This window comes from Atractosteus spatula, chromosome 2, assembly GCF_055471065.1.
Source record: "Atractosteus spatula isolate fAtrSpa1 chromosome 2, fAtrSpa1.hap1, whole genome shotgun sequence".
Taxonomy (NCBI): domain Eukaryota; kingdom Metazoa; phylum Chordata; class Actinopteri; order Semionotiformes; family Lepisosteidae; genus Atractosteus; species Atractosteus spatula.
This window is the reverse complement of record NC_142707.1, coordinates 56,942,294-56,964,106: the sequence shown is the minus strand read 5'-3', so window position 1 is coordinate 56,964,106 and position 21,813 is coordinate 56,942,294. Positions and strand designations below refer to the sequence as shown.

The window sequence follows — 21,813 nt, the reverse complement described above, 5'->3', positions numbered from 1 at the left end:
TAGTTAGTATTGCTGCCTCACGATGCAGGGGGCTGGGTTCAATTCTGGACCTGGGCTGCTATCTGTGTGGAGTTTGTATGTTCTCCCCTTGCTCACATGGGTTTTCACCATGGTATACTTCCACAGTCCAAAGACATACTGGTAAGTTAACTGGCTTCTGGGAAAACTGGCCCTGGTGTGAGTGTGTGATGTGATGGACTGGCGATTTGTCCAGAGTGTTCCTGCCTTGCGCCCACTGTTGGGCAGGATAGGCTATGGCTCCCCCTCGAACATGAATTGGATAAAGTTGTTAGAAAATGGATGGATCGATGGAATTCGTAGGTTTCCATACAGAGTGGAAATTTTTGATAAGGAACCCCTCAGACTAAAATGCTGGAGAAATTTTAACTTCCTATTGGTGCAAAAAAATGTTGTTAAAAGTCAACAGGAAATGTATCCTGTTGCTACTGATATCAATATTATGATTGTGTTCTTTTGGCTCAACAGTAAATTACACCACAGTAGATTATCTTTTCCTGTATCTTTTACTGTACATTAATTCCTGTGATATTATTGTAAGATTCAGATTCACAGTGTATTCAGTTAAGCGTTTTAAAAAATTCTGCCACTTCTACTTTCGAAACAACCAGTGCAGGGTTACACCTAGACGACTTGTGACACTATGGTTACAAGAATCCCTCTTTCCATATTTAACCAGATGTTGTTGTGTTCCTGGTTCGTCGGGTTTCACTTCGTTAGAACAATCATCCTTTGGTCATACCGAGAACGGGAACATTCAATTTGAATTTATTGAGTATTACATTCATTCTTACCACCTTATTTTCTTTCTCACATACAATGTACATTCTGTATTACTGAAAAACGTCGGTCTTGTGTTATTACTTGCTTTACTTTATTTAAAACGCAGTCTCGTACAAAAACATGTGCAATACTTCTCTGAGAAAAATAAATAAGTCTATAGCTTCAGATGGGTACAAATGAGCATCATTCATACTGTACATTGTCCTGGACGTGTCAAGGTACTTGTGTAGCTAAAAACAGCATCACAGTAAATGACAACGCGAAAAAAAAAGACTTTGATAGCTCGAATTCGAAATTTGCATCATTCGCCCAATCACAATATCAAAAGTGTCGTTTTGCTTAAAAACATTATATTTTATTCCTCTTTTTTACGTGGAAAACATCAACAGTACATTGAAATGACATTGCAAATGAGCTCCCCACGCCTCAGCGTTCGCATCAAAATTCAGCCGCAGAACTACACTTACCCGTGCTGTGACTTTGTAAACGGTGTATCCTTTCTGGTGTTTTTTGGGGTCGGTAACAGTGTAAAATCGAGCGAGGTCTCCCTTGTCCCTCTGAGATATCATTCTGGTTAAAGCAAAGCCATCACATTTCTTATTACTTGGGATAATCATGTACTGTAGATACTACCGGAAGGCCCGCCCTTTGTTTTCCGGAATAGTCCAGGACCTGCCCTCGGAGAGTTTTTATTGGTTTATCAAAAATTACCCCGCTTGGAAACGCCTAGTGTTCAAGTACAGTTGTACAGCACGACGCACAACGGAAAGTGCCCACGAAAGCGGATGAGACTGAAACAGAAATAAGTTTGCTTCGTGAAACGATAATGTTATACTGTCTTTTCACAGATTACCAACGAATGTGCTTTATATTACACTCTAACAATGTAACATTTCTGTCAAACTTAATTAAAAAATACCGAACTGTGCATACTGTACATACAGCGCACAGTGGCAGAATGCACTTTATGATTGGTTATGGTTTAACATATTTGATGCTGAATACCAAAGCTATCACCCATTAAACCTCATACCATTGTAATGCACTTAAATGTATTAACCCATGTAATATTTGTGTTTAATACTGGTGTTCCAAATACTGATATTTCAATCATGAAAACCTACAGTATATTGTACACTATGTTAACAGCATTGTAATGTGTCATTTAGAATAAAATTATATCCATATCATTTGCAATACAGCGATTAATATAATGACATGCCGCACTGGTAACGGTCTTTCTGGGAGCCTATAAACCCTGACCTTTCTCCCGTCTTTTTGCAAACACACTTCCCCTATTCCAAGCAGTCCCCTCTCTCCTGTCTCCCTGAGGAGCCGTTACTCCTCTCTGTGCCTCCTTCCTAAACCCACTCTCAATAACTAGCATGCCTAAGGAAAGTGAACTGCAGTTACCATCTCCTGCCCCTCTTCCTAGACTCTGCTTTTGAAAACTAGGGGAAAACGCTGCACTAGTGTTTGAAATTGCTTAATTTCTTTTTTCAGGGCCTTATTTTTACAGAAGTATTTAGCAATAACAATCAAATTTAATAAGTATAATAAGTTTAGAATTTAAGGGTTTTATTCTGGATCTTATGTTGCATTTTCATGTTGGCATAAGTATTGGGACAACAGGTGTTTCTAATTGCGCATGTGTTCCATATTGCATTAATAGTGAAAACAAAAAAAAAACTGTGATGTACAGCCTTTGCTCCAGCCTTTGGAGTTTACATTTTGGTCTGCCTCTTGAGTCAGAAGGCATAAACTAAGATGAAGACTAGAGAGCTGTTAATGATGGGAAAGCAAGCAATTGTGAAGGTGAAATCAAAAACAAATACAAAAATGTCTCTACTGTACAGAGTGAAGAGTCTCTAATGTAGAGAGATTGGGCATCCCAAAATCAACACCATGGAACGTCTTGAAAACGGAAAAAAAAAACACTAAGTAAAAAATCAGCAAAAACTAGGTCATCAAAGTAAGAAAACAGTAGGTTATGACAGAAAAATCATTAGGGCTGTGAAGAAAACTCCTAAATTTTCCAGAGAGGTGTGAAAGTATTTAAATTCAATCTGCTACACTGCAAGATGTGAACCTCTCATCAGTACTAAAAGCAGAAAGGCCAGATAAGAATTTGCAAAGAAGTACAACGATGAGCCACAACATTTCTGGACCGAATTATAATGGACAGGTGAGATGAAGATAAACCTTTATCTAAATGATGGAAAGGCAAAATTGTGGAGAGGGAGAGGAATTTCATATGATCCTAAGCACAACACCTCACCTGTGAGGCATGGTGGAGGTTACGTCATGGAACTGGCTCACTGATCTTTATTGATAATGTAACTGATGGTGGCAGCAGCAGCAGAATGACTCCTGAATTGTCTGCCCTGGTCCAAAAAGTACCTCGAAACACGTTCTGTGTCAATTCACCCTGCAACAAGACAATGACCCAAAACACACTTAACCAAAGAGTTTATGAGGAAGAAGAAGTGGAAAATTTTGAACTGGCCAAGTCAATCTCCTGATTTGGATACTATTTAGTATGCCTTTTACCTGTTAAAGAGGAAACTAAAGTCAGAAAAACCCACAAACAACAACTGAAAGTGGCTCAGACCATTTCAAAGAAACATATCAAGAGTCTGGTGATGTTGATGGGTCACACACTTTGAAGCAGTCATTGCATGCAAGAGGTATGTGACAAAATACCAACTTTACATTAATTTAATTTACTTTAAGATAATTTGTTCCAGTGCTGCCCTGAAATTGGGAGAACACAAAAACTGTTCTAGCATGGTTTAACATCTATGTACTAAAATCTAATATAAATAAATAAAAGCTGATGTTCTGTAATATTAACTGCCATATTTGTCTTTTGATCTGAAATGTAAATTTCAATACATTTCAAAAATGATAATTTTCACTTAAGTGTTCCACTTCCACTTTTAATTGTAGCTGTCTTTAGCTGTCTGTAACATTTGTGTACATCTTTGTACAGTTGTACAGTAGAATTGATTTTCAAAAAATATATTAGAGCCTGAAACAAAAGCAATTTTAGCCCATAAGTATGTTTACAAAAATGCAGCACTCCCTTCACTCATATTCCCACTACCCAAAACCTAAAAGGGAGAGTTACTGTGTAAAATAACCACAACACCCTATATTTTATTGTTAGCAAAAGCAAAAGCAGCAGGATAATATTTATTATCAAATTTGTAAATATATTCTAGTATAGTCAATGGTCCCAAGAACAAAATGTATCTTTATTCTTATATTTATATATTAGACATACTGTACAGTAAAACACAATTGTACAATTTGTGTAATATTCAAATATAACCTGATTAAACATATAGCACAAAGACATAACATATATGTGGACTATTTAACATAGAAATACAAGTTCAAATATCATTAGACCTTTCTTGGAACTGTTCATCAGTCTTTCACGTGGCACATTCTTCCTTACAGAACTGCTTCAAGGTGATATTTGAGGGCTTCATTGTCTGAATAGTTCACTTCACATCCCGTCAAAATATTTCAATGTGGTTTAGGACTTTTACTTGACCAATCCAAAATGCATTTTTTTGTCTTATTTCATTCTGTTGTAGATTTGCATGTATGTTTAGGATCATTATCTTACTGTATTATCCACTTCAACCCTAACCCTAGACTTCAATCCTCCACAGGGCTGGCCCCTGGTATAGGCGAACTAGTTGACTGCCTAGGGCTCCGAGGCCGCTAGGGGGCCCCCCTCAATGTCATGTCATGATGTCATTTGTCAAACCGCTTTATACCATACAATGTCATGGGAAACCGGAGCCTACCCGGCAAGCAATGAGCACAAGGCAGGGTACACCCTGGACAGGGCGCCAGTCCAACACAGGGCAAGTGCAAGCCAATCATACATGGGGACAATTTGGAAGCCTCGGTAAAGGCCAAGGGGGGAAATTTGGTCAGGACAGCGGGATAACTTCCTACTCCTGACGAAAAATTCCTGGGGATCTTTAATGACCACTGAGAATCAGGACCTCAGTTTAACATCTCATCCGAAAGGCGGCGCTCCCTTCAGTATAGTGTCCCCTCCAATATACAGGGGCATTAGGACACACACAGACCATAGGGTGAGCGCCCTCTGCTGGTCCCACTAACACCACTTCCAGCAGCAACCATAACTTCTCAGGAGGTCTCTCATTCAGGTACTGGCCAGGCTCAACCCAGCTTAGCTTCAGTGGGTAGCCAGTTGAGAGCTGCAGGGTGATATAGCTTCTGACTGCCCCCTCACTGTACAACACATTTATAAACTACCACGTTCAAATGTGAATGAAAAATTCACTATAGCATCTCTTTCTTTAGTTGTTACCAATTATCCTAATGAAAGCCCGATGAAAAACTGACCAATCATAATCGAGTATGTAATAGGTTTCTGTAGCGTGAAAGGAAGAGCGGGATAGATCTCAAAACAGAGGTACGCCAAATCAAGTCACTTTAATAATGCATTTGTATTCAATTTGATTGTGAGTCTGTCAGGTCCATGTAACTAGCGATTGGTAAAAACCCACATTTTCAACCAAGACACGTAGACTACTGCCGGTGTTTAGCTAGAAATTAACACATTTCCCACAATTGTGGGATGGCCCATATGGGAGTCCTGGCTAAAGATCGGCACTGCACAGCCAAACAAAATGGTGAAAGAAAATGTACAGTACAAAAGACTGTTAAAAAATTATATGTAATCTGCATTAAAACATTGTTTTCCTTGCGGTTCATCCTCATTTTTATTAAATAGGGGTTTGTAAAACCTATTACAGTATGTGTTCTTCAAACTGGTTAATAAGTAGCCCTTGCAGTTGCAGTGACTCTCCTAGTGAGCGAGTACAGAGAGGAGCTTTTCATAGCTCAAGTTGATTGAAACATACCAGAGTTCAGGCATGGCATAAGAACGTCTCAGTGGACTGGCCATCGTGAGCATCAATCACGCAGTGGGTCCAATACTATCGTATGAAGATGTAATTGATGTTTTTTCCTCCCGAAATCTAGGCAAACTGATTTCTTGAACGTTTTTTATAAACTTTTCCCATCTGCTCAGACTTCCTGATCTCCCCTCCCTTGTTATTAAGTGCACTTATTTCTTAATTACATATTTATTTCTACAATTTCTTTCTACAAAGGTTTCAATGCAGTAATTTCTAAGTTATGATTTGCTATAATTTTGAAGTAACAGATACTGTTTATCCTTATTTATTGTTGTTAATGTTGTTATTAAGTGTAATAAATGTTCCTATTGTAACGTATACGGCCGACATTGCAGGTTGTGGGAGCCGGCTTACCAGCGCGGTGATGTCACCGTCCTTCCCTGTGAATAGCAGGGACCGCAGCTGGCAGGCTGAGGGGAGATTTCCCTTTAGCTCAACTGGCTGGGTCCCTGTTCAGTGTCTCCGGAGGCCCAAGTTCAAGTCTCTAACGGTGGGGGGCCGACCTGAGGCGGCAGTGGCAAGGGTGCATACCCAAGTGAACCCGAGAGTGCTACACTATTTATGACTTTCAATGTTAAAGTACATGTTATTCTTGTAGATCTGTGCATCTTGTTCTTGTTTGCAACCAATTATGTGTTCTTCAAACTGGTTAATAAGTTTTCTAATTATACAATTAATGTATTTAATTGTTCTAAATAGTAAAATTTAATAGTAATAGTAAAAACACTGCTGTTATCAGTTGTGAGCTGATAACAGCAGTGTATGCAAAATCATGATCTTGCCTAGAGCCCCCAAAAAGCTAGAGCCAGCCCAGCTCCTCCAGAAATTGCTGGTACAATGCTAAATTTATGTTTCTGTCAGAGATGGCATCCAGGACCTGAAGCAGCAAAGCAGCCCCAAAAGAAGATACTCTCGCCACAATATTTGACAGCGGGAATGAAGTTCTTCTGTTGGAATACAGCAATGGTTTCTTCCCGGCTATCTTCCCACAAAAATCATCTCATTTCACTCTTTTTCTGATGGTTGTGACATATACACTTACATTTCCTGCAGACAGGCCTGTAGCTCCTTAGATGTTACTCTTAGGTTCTTTGTGGCTTCTTGGGTTATTCTATTGGGGATATCTTGGCAGAACACTCAGTCCTGCTCAGAGTTATTGTGATTTTCAATAAGTGTTTGACTGTGGATTAATGGAGCCTCACCCTGTTTGATCAAGCCATGACATGTGTCCATTAACCTGGATGGTGGGAACCCACAAACCAACTCGGGTCCAAATTCTATAGAGGTACATAAAAATAAAGGGAAAGGGACATCGATTGTACACTGTCTTAATGTGTCCTGCAAAAAGCCTAAAAACAGAAGTTATCGTGAAATATTGTAAATACGATACTTACTCTAATGTTTAGGGTCATGGACACCTCACTGTGCTGCCGCTGAAAATTTGAATAACGTGTTGTGTTTTTGTGCTCTGCCACTCTCCAAAAAAAATACCGAACAGAAAGTTTGGTTGTGACCTCCCCCCCATCCACCCCTCAGAGAATCCAGAAAAGAAAAAATAATAGCCAAATAGTCCGTCCATGGCTATCCCATTCAACCACAACAGAGTGAAATTCATCTCACTCTCCATGGTTGGAAACAACTAATTCCTAACTAAATCTTAGGAATCATAAAGAGTGGCATTTTGTAATTGTCAGATTGTCTGTTGATGGTCATGGGCAGAGAATCAACAGTCCCAACCAGAGAACATGATTTAAGTTTGTTCAGCTGGTGCTTTTTGCAATATCTTCAGTATGATCCCCGAATCCAGGTTCTATTGGTGTGCAGTGCAGCAGGAGGTGTGGTGTCCTTACGTTCTCCTTCTCTTCCCTCTGCAGTTTATAGATACTTAACCATTGAGTTATTAAGAAAAAAAGACTCAAGAATTGTTTTAATCAGAGCATTAAGAGTAATATGCATGTATCTCTCTCTTTCCTAGCGTTAATCCCGCATCAGCAGGGTCCGCTTGTCGGCACACCAGTCTCCATTTGGTGGTTTGAACCAAATCTTTGAGCTGACGTTGCCATTAACTACAACAGAGAAATACTCCAACCGGCGCGTCGCTCCGCCTGCTGTTGGAGAGTAATATGCATGTATGAAATACATTATTGTAAACTTTTTAATGTGCTGCAGTCTGTCTGTTAAATGATTTTTCATAGTCTTCAAACAACATCTGAAAAACCTGATTATTTTGTAAAAAGTTGTTTCCCTCTATACTTTCAATCCTGTTTTCAGGCTGAAAATACAGCAAATATATTGAAATACAGCTGAAGGTATACTTAAAATGTCTACTTAAGATACTGTACTTGAAATGTATCTTTATCGTGTTCCAGTTAAATTACTGTGGCAAGCTACTTTATTACTTACCCTTCACTAAGTTATTTCTTTAAAACTTATTTTTTGTCTAAATTAGCTCTTCTGGTATGACATTGTCAATTGTCATTTACAACTGTAGAAAACATACAGAATGGTACAATTTTTTATATTCTTGTGGTCCACTAGGTGGAGGTAATGTAATGGAAATTCACAACTGCTACACAGAGAAGATAAATCTGCAAATATGCATTAGTTCTAGAAAACAGGTATAAACGTTTGAGTCGATGTTTCACCTGAAATACTTAAATTTTGAATTCTTAATTCTTAATTAACATTTTGTCTAATTGTTCTTACATATTGTTATATTGGTTTACCATTATAAAACTAATTTCCATTTGTTTTTTAGCAATTATTATTTCCTGTTAGAACGACAGAAATCACATTCTTACCTACAACCTGAAACCACCTAAAATATTCTGTAAAATGTCAGTTGCTATAACTCTGTGTGGAGCTATAACTGTGTGGGAGTCTGGTTAGAAGTGTCACAATTATGGAGTTAATTACATTATCAGAACAATTAAGGAACTGAGACTAGTTGGAACAGAAAACAGAAGATATTCAGTCCTCCAGGAACTGAGTTGGAGACCCCTGTTGGATATGAAGCCTTCCAAAGGAGACAGTTCAGTTTCCTTTGCCGAGAACTCCTTTGAACTGATGTGACTTTCTTGACTCTCTGCTCCTATCTTGGTTATGAACTTTCTTCTTTATATACAAAAATATTTTGTTCAGTAAAATAAACCTATTTAGATATATTTTTTAAAACTACGCATTACTCACAATTGAAAAAATGGACATCTCATTAGTGATTTTTGATTGGAACTAGAAACAGGCTGACGTACACCTGAGTTTGGCTGTTTGGATTCACATTTGCTTTGCTTTAAAAGATAAGGGGTGGGATTCAGCCTGGTTGAACACAGACCTTTCACACTGCGTCTTCTGTCCCCATATTGAATACCAATGGTGGAATGAACGTGTCAGTCTAAAATTAACCAACAACAGAGCTCTACTCAACACAGAACTACATCTTTTCCCCTGTGTTTTATTGCCTGCATTTTTGTGTAGGAGGGATTGTTTAGTACACAAATATGACCAGTAACAACATGAACTCAGCACAGGACAGAACAGGTTATTAACAGTCTTAGTCTTCTGAACTGATATACATATCTGTAATTTCTTGATTCATTAAATGTAAACCTTCATGTATTCAAAGGTTTATTGATTGTATTATTTAATGATTGCAAGACGGCAACTCGCAGTTAACTTGTTTTTAGTGATATCTGTCAGCATTGGCCATATTAAAGATAGAAAAAGAAGAGAATGATACACTTGGGTACTTTACATATAATCCCTGTTACAGGGCAGTGCCACAGAACGCAGAGGGGGGCAATGTTCTTTAAGATATACAGTACCTCTTCCATTTTTCTGTTCATACTAGCCACAAAAGCTGAAGTAGAAGTAAAAAATAAATACATATTTTGGCTGCATAGCCTCCTTCGAGTGTGTGGGGTAATGAGAGATCAAAGGGGGAGGGGGTAAGGAGAACAAAAGAAAGAATATATGATTATGGGTCGGGCAAGATATACAGATTCAGATATAACTATGGGAGACAAATGTCAGACGAAACATCTGAAAAGTAAATAAATAAATCACTGAGTGGGGAAGAAGATGTGAACTAAGTTTAAGGATCATTCTAGCTTTTGGTGTCTTTCTGATATAGCAGGCTTTGAATTTCTTTGAAAGTATACAGACTGCAATAGTTCCTCATTTTACCTCTCCTTACCATGATTACACTGACTATTCTGTCGGTGGCCTTTCACCAGGATTCAGAGCTTTGCCCAGGGCTAAGAAATGCAAAAACATTTGCCTTTTAGACCCAACCCCGATTCCACGCCAAAGGGGCAATTGTGCAAAGACCTTAAGACCATGAGAGACAGAAGAGACAATTAGAAGGTTCAGGGGACAGGGGATGCCAGTGTTTTAACTCAGGATTATAGTAAGTCACGTTTAGCTTTGCTTTGTGCTTTGGGCCTTTAAGTGAATTTGCTATCCTTGTGTACTTTGTAACAGTAAAGAAAGCAAATCTGCACTGAACGTGAAAATTAAATTGTGAAATTGTTGTACTGGTTTCACAATTACCCCTGACCTAAACGTTCTGTTGAAAAAAAATTTGGAAAGAACTTGATAGGGAGGTAAAAACTGAAGAGTGCAACTAAAATGCATAAACAGAGAATAGAATAAAAGGGAAAAATATAAAGAAATGTATAGCTAATACTGTGTATGTTATGGAAGTTCCTAATTTCAGTTCTGGGGAACCACTTTGTCTTCTGGTTTTTGTTCCAGCTGAATTCTAAATCTCCAGTGACTTTGAACTACTGTGATTGGTCTGTGTTCTTGTTTAGACTTGTAGTTAACTTGTTCCTTTACTTAGTTATGGGTTTCAAAAATACCCTACACCTTCAGCTTACTGTACTTTAAACAGCCTCTCCTCAACTTGCATCCATCCATTTTCTTGCCGTTTTATCCATCACAGGGTCATGGTGGAGTCAATCCCAGAAAGCAATGGGCACAAGGCAGGATACACCCTGGACATCACCCTGGTCAGTCCATCAAAAGACACGCACAAACAGGCAGACACCTGGGCCAATTTTCCCAAAAGCCAATTAACCTACACTATAATTATGACTTTGGACTGTGGGAGGAAACTGGAGCATGTGGGGGAAGCCCATGCAAAAACAAAAATAATAAACAAACTCCAGAAACTTACTGTGGTCCATCTCTTTCTTGGACCTGGATCCTGGTGTTTGCCAAAGGCTATCTAAGCTGGCCTGTGAATCTTGTGCCTGAGTATGAGAAGGGTTACGATTCATGCTGTGGATTCCTGCTTTGCAGGGAGGTAAAGCCAAGATCACCTTTTTGATTATTCTCTTTACTATTCTGTAGGTCCTTCTTGGTGGTGCAGGCATTACATCGAGAGCAGAAATGCTCTAATTCCTGAACGATGTGCATCCAGAAGAAGAGAAGGGTCATTGTCAGAGTTGTTGGAGATTCTTGGTTACCCAAAAGTGGCTTACTCCACGAGGTGGGCTTGTGGCACCTTGGGTCATAGCAGTTAAGGAACCAAAACCTGCCACATGCTTAAACTGGAGCCAGGATGAACCCAGTGCCACTTCAGCGCTTGAAGAATTCGAAGACCCAGCCATTGTGGCCATAGAGCTTTTGTTAAAGGAGTTTGTCCAGCCATCTTGTAGGTCACCTTTCAGCCTTTGCCACTGACAGACCAGCTATGCGGGTTGGCCTCTTGACTGGTGTTCCCTGAGGGTGTGAGATCAGGCAGCGGGTTCAGGCAGCTTGTGGTTGGTGAGGGTAGCACCCCAGCTCTTGCTCCTCAATGCACAAAGCCTTCCTCTGCACACGATCTCCAGGATAAGGAATCTCCATTCAGATGGTGCTCATCTGGTTGGTTGTACCGTAGTTTTGTGATCCAGTGGGCCAACTGCCTCCTGGGCTCTGTGTGGGAGAGAAGCCAGTGGAGGGTTGAAAGATCCATACGAAGAGTGAATAGGAGCCCGCAAATGTCATGTCATGTCATTTGCCAAACCGCTTTATACCATATGGTGTCATAGGAAGCCAGAGCCTACCCAGCAAGCAACGCGCGCAAGACAGGGTACACCCTGGATGGGGCGCCAGTCAATCACAGGGGAAGTGCAAGCCAATCATATATGGGGACAATTTGGAGGCCACGGTAAAGGCCGAGGGGAGAAATCAGGCCCGGACTCCGGGATAACTCCCTACTCTTATCGAGAAATGCCCGGGGATCTTTAATGACCACTGAGAGTCAGGACCTCGGTTTAACGTATCATCCAAAAGACGGGCCCGCAAATGTGGTTGATGTAAATTGGGGAATTATTAGTGAACGTGAAGTTTACCCTGTCTGCTGAAAAGGTATTTTTCAAATAAAAATTATCGGGTTTCGACATTCTCTAAACTTTCTTCCTTTCTCTCCACAAAGCTCTCCTGACAGCTGCCTCAATGTCAGCCTATGAACCATTTGAATAACCGTTTTCTTAGTTGATTTACATGATAAAGACACTTCTAGTGACATTTTAAGCAGGGAAGGCACAGGTAGGATATTCGCACAAGGTAGTGGAGGTCAGGAACAAAGATCTCAAGATTCTCACTGGGCTGTCGCACACAACACTCAGGCAGTGTCTGTAGCACCAGCATGGTCACCATGCTACCATAGAGATGAACGCATCTAAGGACTTTAAACAGGTTTCGCACTTCTTTTGGCATTTTTTTCTTGCCCAGACAAGACTTGGCCTATCTCCAGCATGTTTCTCCGAGCTTCATCCCTGGTGAGAGGTCCTGTCTCACTCTTGGCCTGCATCAGGAGTCTGCTTTCCATTCGTCTTTTATGCCTTTGCTTAGACAGGTGAGGAGATTTCTCCTATACTGACAATTCCTCAGCAGTGTAGGCTAGTACAGTAGGAGAGCAGGCTTGTAGGCTCACTAGGGCTTATTGTCCTTAAAGATTACAGGTAACTGCGGTAAACACAAGGGGGTAGGGTGTGGAGAATGAGCGAAGCTTCTGCTAGCAGTGAATGAGGTATAGAGAGAGGCCTCCCCTCCTTATACAGGGTGGGGATAGAGAAGCACGTGAGCTAAAGGTGACAGGTGGAAGGTCAAAGAGACGTTCAATACCAGGGAAATGTGACATTATTATATAAAATAATTTAATATTAGTATGGTTTATGATATCCATATACTATTTTAATTACGTTACACGCTGTATATTATACAACACGGGGTTACAATAATGAAATGGCAGGTCAGCTGCGGTTCCCCCTAATTTAACGCTCTATTTTAAATAACGTTAAAGGAATCAAGGTCTTGTATCTATAAAAACTTTAATTCCTTTTGTTGTCAAAAGGGGATTTCAAGAACGGAAGCTTAGCGCTTGGCAAGTACTGAATTTCATCCAAAGGTCCCGAAGCACACATCTAGGAAAGGAGCAACATTTCAATTCGGTGTGCATGACTTAGGGGGAGAAACCAACACGTGCCAATTATATAACGCATACATTGGGTTAAGGTTAGCAATGCAATGATCAAAATTTAAAACGTTTAATAAATTTCTACACCACTTGGCTATAAGCGATAATGATCAATACAATAAAGACCTTGATAAAGCTGATGCAATGAGACACATTTTATGGCCTATTCACCTCTACGTAAACCATACAGCAAACCCATATTCATGTTTAAATAAAGACGCATATCTATGTTGATTATGCTTGGTATAAAAATGTAGTTTAGAAACTACTAGTACTGTAAATAGCAGCGATTTCGAAGGACAGCGCCCTCAACTCGTGCAGCGGAGAAACAGTTGAACCGTATCTGCAGGCTGACTTGTCATAAATATCTTAGTGTTGGTTCCAGATCCTTTCCGGTTTTGTTCTCTCAGTAGAAGACGCAGGGCTCCACTAACTTCGTGCCGTGCTCAGGATACAGGACTAAGCTGAAGCTGAAATCTAGTGAAACTCAGTCCGAAGTGGATTACTTAAACTAGAGTCCTCTAAACTGCCTTTTCCCCTCCTCGGGTCAAAGGGCAGTCTGTATTTAGTGATGTATTAAAATTAGTTCACCAGCACTCCCAAGAAGAACTGCCTTGTTTTCGCTCAGTGGCTGGAAAAGGGAATGACTGATTGAGGAACCGATAAAGTAACTTTTCAAAAAGATTTTAAAATAAATAAATGAAGCAGTAATGGCTTCGAAGGTAAGGTGAATTTTATGCTATTGTTTTTTAAAGTTGTATGCATTTCTTATTCATTTTCTAACTGCCTTGATTATGCAGAAGCAAAAACTGGAGGTACAGTTTCAGCCTGAACTAAAAAAAGGTCTATTCAGCTTAGTTAAAAAACAGTGTTTTGAATCTTAAAAGATGTATTGGTTTTGCAGTCGAACATAAAGCACTTAATCGTATGCACCCCTAGCGTAAGAATTCTGTTTAAGCGCCCTGTTTATTCTCTATCGAAATATGTGCAGTATATATAATTAAAAGTGTCTTGTGACATTTTTCCACCCTTCCAATGCGGGTCATATCAGACGCAAGTAATGTTGGGATTTGTAGTTTCTGAACACGCGAGGTTATAAATAACGTAAAAAATGCTCAAATAGAAATTTAACCCGGTAAAGAGATTGTATTCTTGTCTCAGTTTGTTTTTCTTAGTGGGCAAACTGCTATAGATTGTGACTACAGGATGAATACTACGTATGAAGATGACGTTGTAATATTTATGTAGCCAAACGTAGTTTTTAAAAAAGTTTTATTAATATACTGTACCTGCTTATGGACAAAGGCTATCAATAGAGTACCTGCACAGTTTATACGTTATGGCGAAAACATTTTGACGTGTGATCTTTTAAGCAATATTAAACTTGGCAATATCCAAAATGCGTTAATAAAAGGGGGGAATGTACAGTAGTACCCAGAAAGTTAAAATGTAAATTTCAACGCAAGGTTTCGATTTAATTTGCAGTGTCAATTATTGGTATGTTCTTGATAAAAAAAATCAGACTGGGTGGAATCCTGCTTTTACAGTACGTACTGTATAGCATATGTTTTTTCCCTCCTTGAACATTTTGTTTTGTAAAGGTTAGCTATATACAGTATTATTGAGCAGAGACTTGCAATCCAGCAAATAATTTTAATGTAATGACCTGTCCCGTATTTGGAATAATTTTCAAAGCATTTTGCTGTAAAACAAAAAGTGATTTTGATGCCTTCTGAATTAAGTTTTAAAGCATGTATCAATCAAGACACACCAGTTGTGATGGATGGATGCATTTAGCTTGTAAATGTTTTAGCTGAATATTCTTCTACACAAATATAAAACAACTTAAAATCTAATTTCATGGCACTGTGTCATATTAATGTATTTTACTGTCCTCAGCAGTTAAATGCAGTCAGCTGCTTGCATTAGTTCTACATGAACCTAAAATGTACTGTAAAATATGTAAAAATACTATCACAAATTATTATATGTTAGTATAACTAATACTATTATAGTGTTATATAGTTGGCAATTATTTCTCAGTTTTTCACAGACTCATGGTTTAGTCAATATAAAAGATCAAATAGAGTTTGTCTGCATTGGTCCACATGTTCATCTTGTTGCTGTAATTTAAATACATGAAGACACTTTGAAATAGATATAAGGAAATAATTCAGGACAGATCCAGTAATTCTAAGATAGGTTGAAATAAAATGGATGTCACTGCAGCTCCCTGTATACCTGTATACCTACTGTTCATGCTCTAATGTAAGCTACAGTGCACAGTTACCATTTGCAGAGTGTTCATGTCATTTTTACATATTCAAGTACAAGTTTAGAATTATAAAATAATTTGAAAATGTCAGCATTTTAATTTCATTTTTGCTACCTTTTTTTCAATAGCCATAGCTTTCTTTGCTTCAAAAGCGTTTCTTTTGAACAGTGTGCAAAGTTTAGGTTTTGGATGTTCCACCAAACTTGTATATCAACACCATGTGATTCTTCTAAATAGAAATAATTGAAATCATGCATGAAGGTGTTTTGCTATTTCTGGGTATCCTGCAAATGCAGTTCTTATCTGTAAATATTTATACAAATATTTGCACTATTCTCTTTCCAGTGTTTTTTTCTGCTGAGAAATGTTGTCTTATAGTAAAACATAATTAATTGAATGTTACAACAAATAATTTATCTAGATTCATAAGGCTATATCACTTACAATGTTGTGATTTTGTTTATTTTCTTTATATAACAAAATTATACAGCAGTTAAGCTTTTATAAAATTATTTTTCTTTCAATTCGTATTTCACAGGCTGAGGGAGAATTTCTGAAAAGAAATGGCATATCATATCTGATGGCAATCATATTTGTTTAGTAAGGATTGTATAGGTGACATAATGTTTTAAGAGACAGGTGCTGTTTGTGTAGTACTCTAAAACCAATTAATACTGATGTGTAATAATTACCAGCGTAATAGTGTTGTCTGTGTTATACATTAATTTCAGCTGAGTAGCTTTCTTGTATAATTCTGCCTCATTTAGCATTGAAAGATGTTGTTGCTGGAATGCTTTGTTGGAGTTAGATGTCATGTAACAGGGACCAAAGTGTGTAATTTGTTGTTATGGCTTGCAATGCCCCTATGTCATGTAATCTTATACAGAAAGGAATTTTTGGGAAACAAAAATGAGATCCATGTCCATTCGTTTACCATCAGTGTTTGGTGCTGAACATTTAAAAACTCTGACTGATGATTTGGATATTGTGTTATATACTGCCAATTCAGATATGTATCACTATATATATATACCACAATCACCCTTCAAAAATCACTACCTGACCATGCCTCAGAATATTTTTCATGGTATGAGGAATTGTTCTGTATTGTTTACATTTGCTGGGTGTATCTCAAAGTGAAGGTATCTGGTTGAGTCCACAATCTGGAAAAGGAATATTAAAAGGACAAGCACTTTTCTGTAGTCAGGTAGATGTTTTCATTGCTCTTATGAAGAAAAATGACAAATAAACTGAGAGGATAGAAGATGAAGTGAAAGCCAAAGGATTCGTTCTTGCAGTTGACAATAGGACATAAAACAAAATGCAAAAATGAAGATTACTTACTTTTATTGCATTATAACTACGCTGGCAGTAACAAGTCATGGATTTTAATTTTATGTTACTATACTAGAAAATAAAAGATAAGTAGATACAGTATCCTTGTTGCAGCTGGTACTGTAGGTGCTGCGTGTAGCTTGTTGCACTTACAGTACCATTATCCTGGCAGGATGGCCTACTGTGATTGCCTCTGATCATATGTACAGCTGTACAGTGCATTTAAATGCAGTAATTGTACTGAACAAAAATGACCATGTTTATAATCTAATTTATTTTTTGTACTGTATGAGTGCATCACATGTTGTATTATTGAAGATGTGTATCATCGCCATAACAGAAGGAGGGAAGTGAAGTATTTTTTTTAAATTAAAAAAGAAAAGTAGTTTGTTAAATTAGCTACCCTCTTAATATAGTGGATTTGTACTGCATCTCAAAACCTGCAAGATAACAACATTTGAGGGTGTATGTGTCAGAATTTATTGGTCTGTAAAAACATGCAGTGCATGCGTTCACAGTCCTGCAACTTGGGTTCTGGTGACTATGATGAAAATACTGGAGAACATTTTGCTTTACATTATAATTAACATTAAGAAACCCTCCTGTGTAAACCTTTAACATAGTCTTTATACACTGCATTTCTTGAAGAAGCAATCATTCAAAGAAAAAAAATGAATATAAGATCATACAGGGAAATAGAGCAGTCGTGTTCAGATAGCTTATGTGACATTAGGTTCAGTGGGATAGTGCAAAGCAAAGTCAGATGTCAATGGATATAGTATGGAAAAGCTTGCATCCTCTGTTCTTACACCCAGAGTCTATTTAGATACAGTAGGTGCCTTTTAGAACATGTTGAAAAGTTGAAAAAGTGCATGTTGAAATGTATGTATTAAAACAAGGTACAAATATTTTAAAACAATGAGAAATATGCAGGTCTTCAGTGCTTGCAGAGTGAGAGCAGGTACTTTAAGTACCTCATAAGTCTGAGCTGGATCATCAGGTACACCCTTGTGTCACAGGAGACCGGCCTTTTTGTACCCAGATACTTTCCAGGCTACTAAATTCCCAGGAACAGCTCTGTGTTTTCCCTATAGGATGTTCTGCATACTATTTAAAAAGAAAAACATTAGATTTATTATTTTATCAAGAAACATAAACAAAAGCAAGTTATGGATGAAGTGAACATCTAACGGCACACACTTTAATATGCGAAGAAGCTCTTGAGACTCACTATTTGAGTTTTGTATTTTTAACATTATCAAGTCACCAATCTTAAGTAAATATCTGGTCTATCTCACTTTTTTATCAGAACAAGTTTTCTGGAGGGGAAGAGTAGGGATGGGATGAAGATTATTAAGCATGCTCGGTTTTAAAAAAATTGCAATTTTAAAATATTTGTAATGATATTGTATTTTATCTCATTACGTGTGTTTGGTTAAAAGACGTTTCTTAAACTGTGATACAGAAGCAGTGTAGGTGATTTCATGGTTTAATGTCGTTCAGCAAAAAGTTTGATTTATAAAAGATTTGATTAATATCAGATTATCTGTGCATATCTAGGCAAGGAAAGCAATGTAACCTTTTGAAAAACAAAAAAATGTATCAACCTAAAATAAGTCTTGTGTATCTCCCTTTTAGAGGAGACAAGCCTTTTAAAAGTGTTTTGCATAATGTATGCAGTTATGACTTGTGGGTGAGTCATAGCTACTGAAACCAGATCTTAGAGGAAGAGGAAACATCTGAAAAGAAAATATCCACTTATATTTTCCACACAGATTTATAGTTGAATGAAAATGTTTTTTTGTATTTTAATTGTTTCAGTCATCTTTTTTGTTCACTTGTTCCATATATTCACCACTCTGTGTTTGAAACAGACTGGCCTGTGTTAACACTGAGCCTGCTGGATTAAACTGCTGGAAGCGTTCGTTTGGCTTGCCAAAACAAATGTGTTTTTGTTCGTCTTGTTTTTTAGGCTGAATGATTTGTATGCTTTAACCTACGCTCATAGGATGTAAATTTCCCGTTAGACACAGTTGAAAATTGTATTTATATATGATATACTGTATATGTTATGTATATAAGTTACATTAATGTATTGCATTTCCCCATTGAGGATTTGGTCTCATACTGTAATGCAGGCTGGTACATAGCTTAATACTTTATGTATGTATCAAATTAAATTAAATTCAACATGAAATTGAAAGTGAAATTGCATGAAAGTCTTTCTGAAAACCAACACCATGTTATTAATTAGATTTGGTTGGATATTAGCTTACTCACTGCATTCATTAGCCCTGCATAACTTCTACATTTGTGCAGCGACAATGCAAATGTTTTATTTTCCTGTCTAATTATTATATTTCTAAAAATCTCAAGTAGATTAGCCAGTTTTTACATGCAATCTGTACGGAATCTTTGAGGTTTTCCCTCCTTAGCTATTTACTCAATTTAGGGTTCTAATGTCAATTCACATTGATTACATTATTACATTATTTGCTGTCAGAAGTGCGTTTTGTAGATTTCCTGTGTAACTCTGTTTTGAAAAACAGTTTTCTCATTTCTTTGTTTGAAGTTGGATCTGTACCATCAAGTCTCTAGTTATTTGCTCAGTAAGATACTAATTCTTTGTCTAGTTCATGTGTCCTTCACACTGTGCAGTGCGTGGGCCATCTGTAGAGAATGTAAAAAACGCCCCGCAGTGGCTGTAGCTGTTTATTTTCTCGGTTCTTTAACTATAAAAACCACAAGTGCTACAGTATTATCAACTGCGAGATGGCACAAGTTAAACCTTGCAAATATTAAGGGACAACAAGTTAATTTATCAAATGTACTGTAGTTGGGCATCATATTCAAATTGCTATGAGCAAAATTCAGTTCAGCCTGATGCTGAAAGGTGACACGGCAAGGTTTGAGATACTTTTTTACAAATATCGTCCTTAGTACATTACTTTTTTTTTCTATTTAAGCATGCGTCCCTTTGAAAAAGATATATTTTTCATTGTCGTGTTCAGGAAATGAAACCCTTTTATATTATAGTTTCATACTATGCCATCTAGAGACATTTTTTTGCCATCTCTGACTTGGTGTGTTTTTTTCAGTGTGTCCTAGAATATTAAGTGCCCTTTGGCTGGTTTCATCTAACTTGTGGCCTAGGAGGAACAAACTACCTGAGGTAGAAAAAAATGCTAACCGTATTCAATTGGAATTCCCCAAAAGTAATACTTTTGTTTTGGGTATTTCAGTATGCATATGAATACTACTCCATTTAAGATATAATTTCTACAATTTAAAGCAAGTGTAATAGAGGTCACACTTGGATTTTTGCACGGATTCTCTGCTTAGGATGTGGAGTTGATGTTGTGTCCTTGTGCTGGAACTATACACTTGGGGTGTGCACCTACTGTATTTAACTGGATACTGGATTTGGCAGCTCATCCAGTCCTGCGGGACTAGAGACTTGCTCTTCAACTTTCGGGTGTTGGAAGTTGCTAATTTTATTATTTCTTTGCATAAGGTAAATTCCTGCTCTGGGTTTAATGTTCCTGCAGGCTTTTTTTTTGACAGTCCTAAAGGAGTGCTTTAAGTTGCTGGTGAAGCTGAGTATTTACATAACTGACATGGCCTAAATTATGTTTAATAGCTAAAGAAATGTATGTTCTTCTGGCTATAGCCAGATATAAACAGTTTTATCTGTGTTTCCTATAGTATCCGGTGTTATTTTGCACAAAAGTTTATTTTTCTTAATTTTCTGCTTTCCAGAAGTTATTCACTGGTAGCTGAATCTGTGGGTGTGGAGTTTCTGCGTGTTTTTTCTCACACTTAACTTTGGACATTTTAATTATATTAGAATTTATCAACAACTGACTCGGGACAGTTTAGAAGACTCATCACTTGCATGTCTCTCACAATATACTGAATTAGCACTTTTTTAACGGTGTGTTGAAACAGCTTTCTGTATTAACAGTACCTCCATATCCCCCATTTCACATTTTATGTCATTTCATAGTTTGAGAGTTATTCCAGCACATTCTATTGTCCTTTTTTATGAGAACTGCTGAGTTGATTGTTCTCTGATGGTAACTAGGTTTTTTTAAATTGTTCTTCTGAAACTGAAATTATTGCTTTTTCAGTAAAAAGACAAATGTAAAATAGTACCCTAATGACATAATATGATATATGACATAATGACATATATCACATTTTTTAGTTGTGGTCGCAGATTCTGTGGGATAGGCACAGTCAAGGAAAGAGAACAGAAGGTATAGATGTTTTGAAGAACATTATCAAACAAAATATATTTGTCAGTATTACATACTCTAATTCTTTATTCTATGAATTTTGCTGCTGTTATTCTAATAGGAGGGTTCTGCCAGAACAAAACTGTTTCTGTCATTCTTTTCTCAATGATATTCATATAAAAGTATATAAAACAAGCATATAAAACAGCACTCTAAACTTTATCAATACAATTTCCTTTTCTAAAACTGCCGTAGAGGTAACAGCTATATTTTGTGGCTTTGTTAGGTCAGACCTTTAATGATGTTTGTAACTTGAAGAAAACATGTCTCACAGAATAACAGACATAAAGGTATTTAATCAGTCCTTTACACGTCATTGATCTTTAAATTTTATTTTTTGCAGGCCCTGGTGTTGTATGATTTCACAGCTGAGCCTGGAAACAATGAATTGACAGTGAAAGAAGGCGAGACAATCACTATTACTAACCAGGTAAGCGTGTGATATGGCACGACTCCAGTAAAGAGCACATGACTGGTGTATCTCTGCAGTGGCAATTTTGCAGTAAACATTATCTCTTTAGTTTTGATCAGTTATGCATTGATGTTGCTTTCTTTTTATTGAATGCAATACTAACAGTTAAAAATGACTATAGGAAATAGGTTTTTTTATTATATAGTCCACTGCAACAAGAAATAAACATTCCCGAATCTATTGAAAGGACATTTTTA

General features: G+C 37.6%; 2 protein-coding genes across 5 annotated transcripts in view; one reads left to right on the top strand and one right to left on the bottom strand.

Moving 5' to 3' along the window:
• Positions 1-1,426, bottom strand: part of rps6kc1 (ribosomal protein S6 kinase B1) — a 98,400-nt gene extending 96,974 nt beyond the window's left edge. The window contains exon 1 of the mRNA XM_088908796.1: positions 1,269-1,426. Coding sequence (XP_088764922.1) covers positions 1,269-1,418 — 150 coding nt within the window. The 5' untranslated portion in view covers positions 1,419-1,426. The remainder of the gene's footprint in view (positions 1-1,268) is intronic.
• A 12,144-nt stretch (positions 1,427-13,570) lies between these two features.
• snx9a (sorting nexin 9a) overlaps positions 13,571-21,813 on the top strand; it is a 49,003-nt gene continuing 40,760 nt past the window's right edge. For 2 of the 4 annotated variants that reach the window (XM_088934108.1, XM_088934099.1), the window contains exons 1-2: positions 13,571-13,958; positions 21,488-21,574. In XM_088934108.1, coding sequence (XP_088790234.1) covers positions 13,947-13,958; positions 21,488-21,574 — 99 coding nt within the window. In that variant the 5' untranslated portion in view covers positions 13,571-13,946. The remainder of the gene's footprint in view (positions 13,959-21,487; positions 21,575-21,813) is intronic. The other 2 variants (XM_088934091.1, XM_088934080.1) reach the window with 1 other exon arrangement.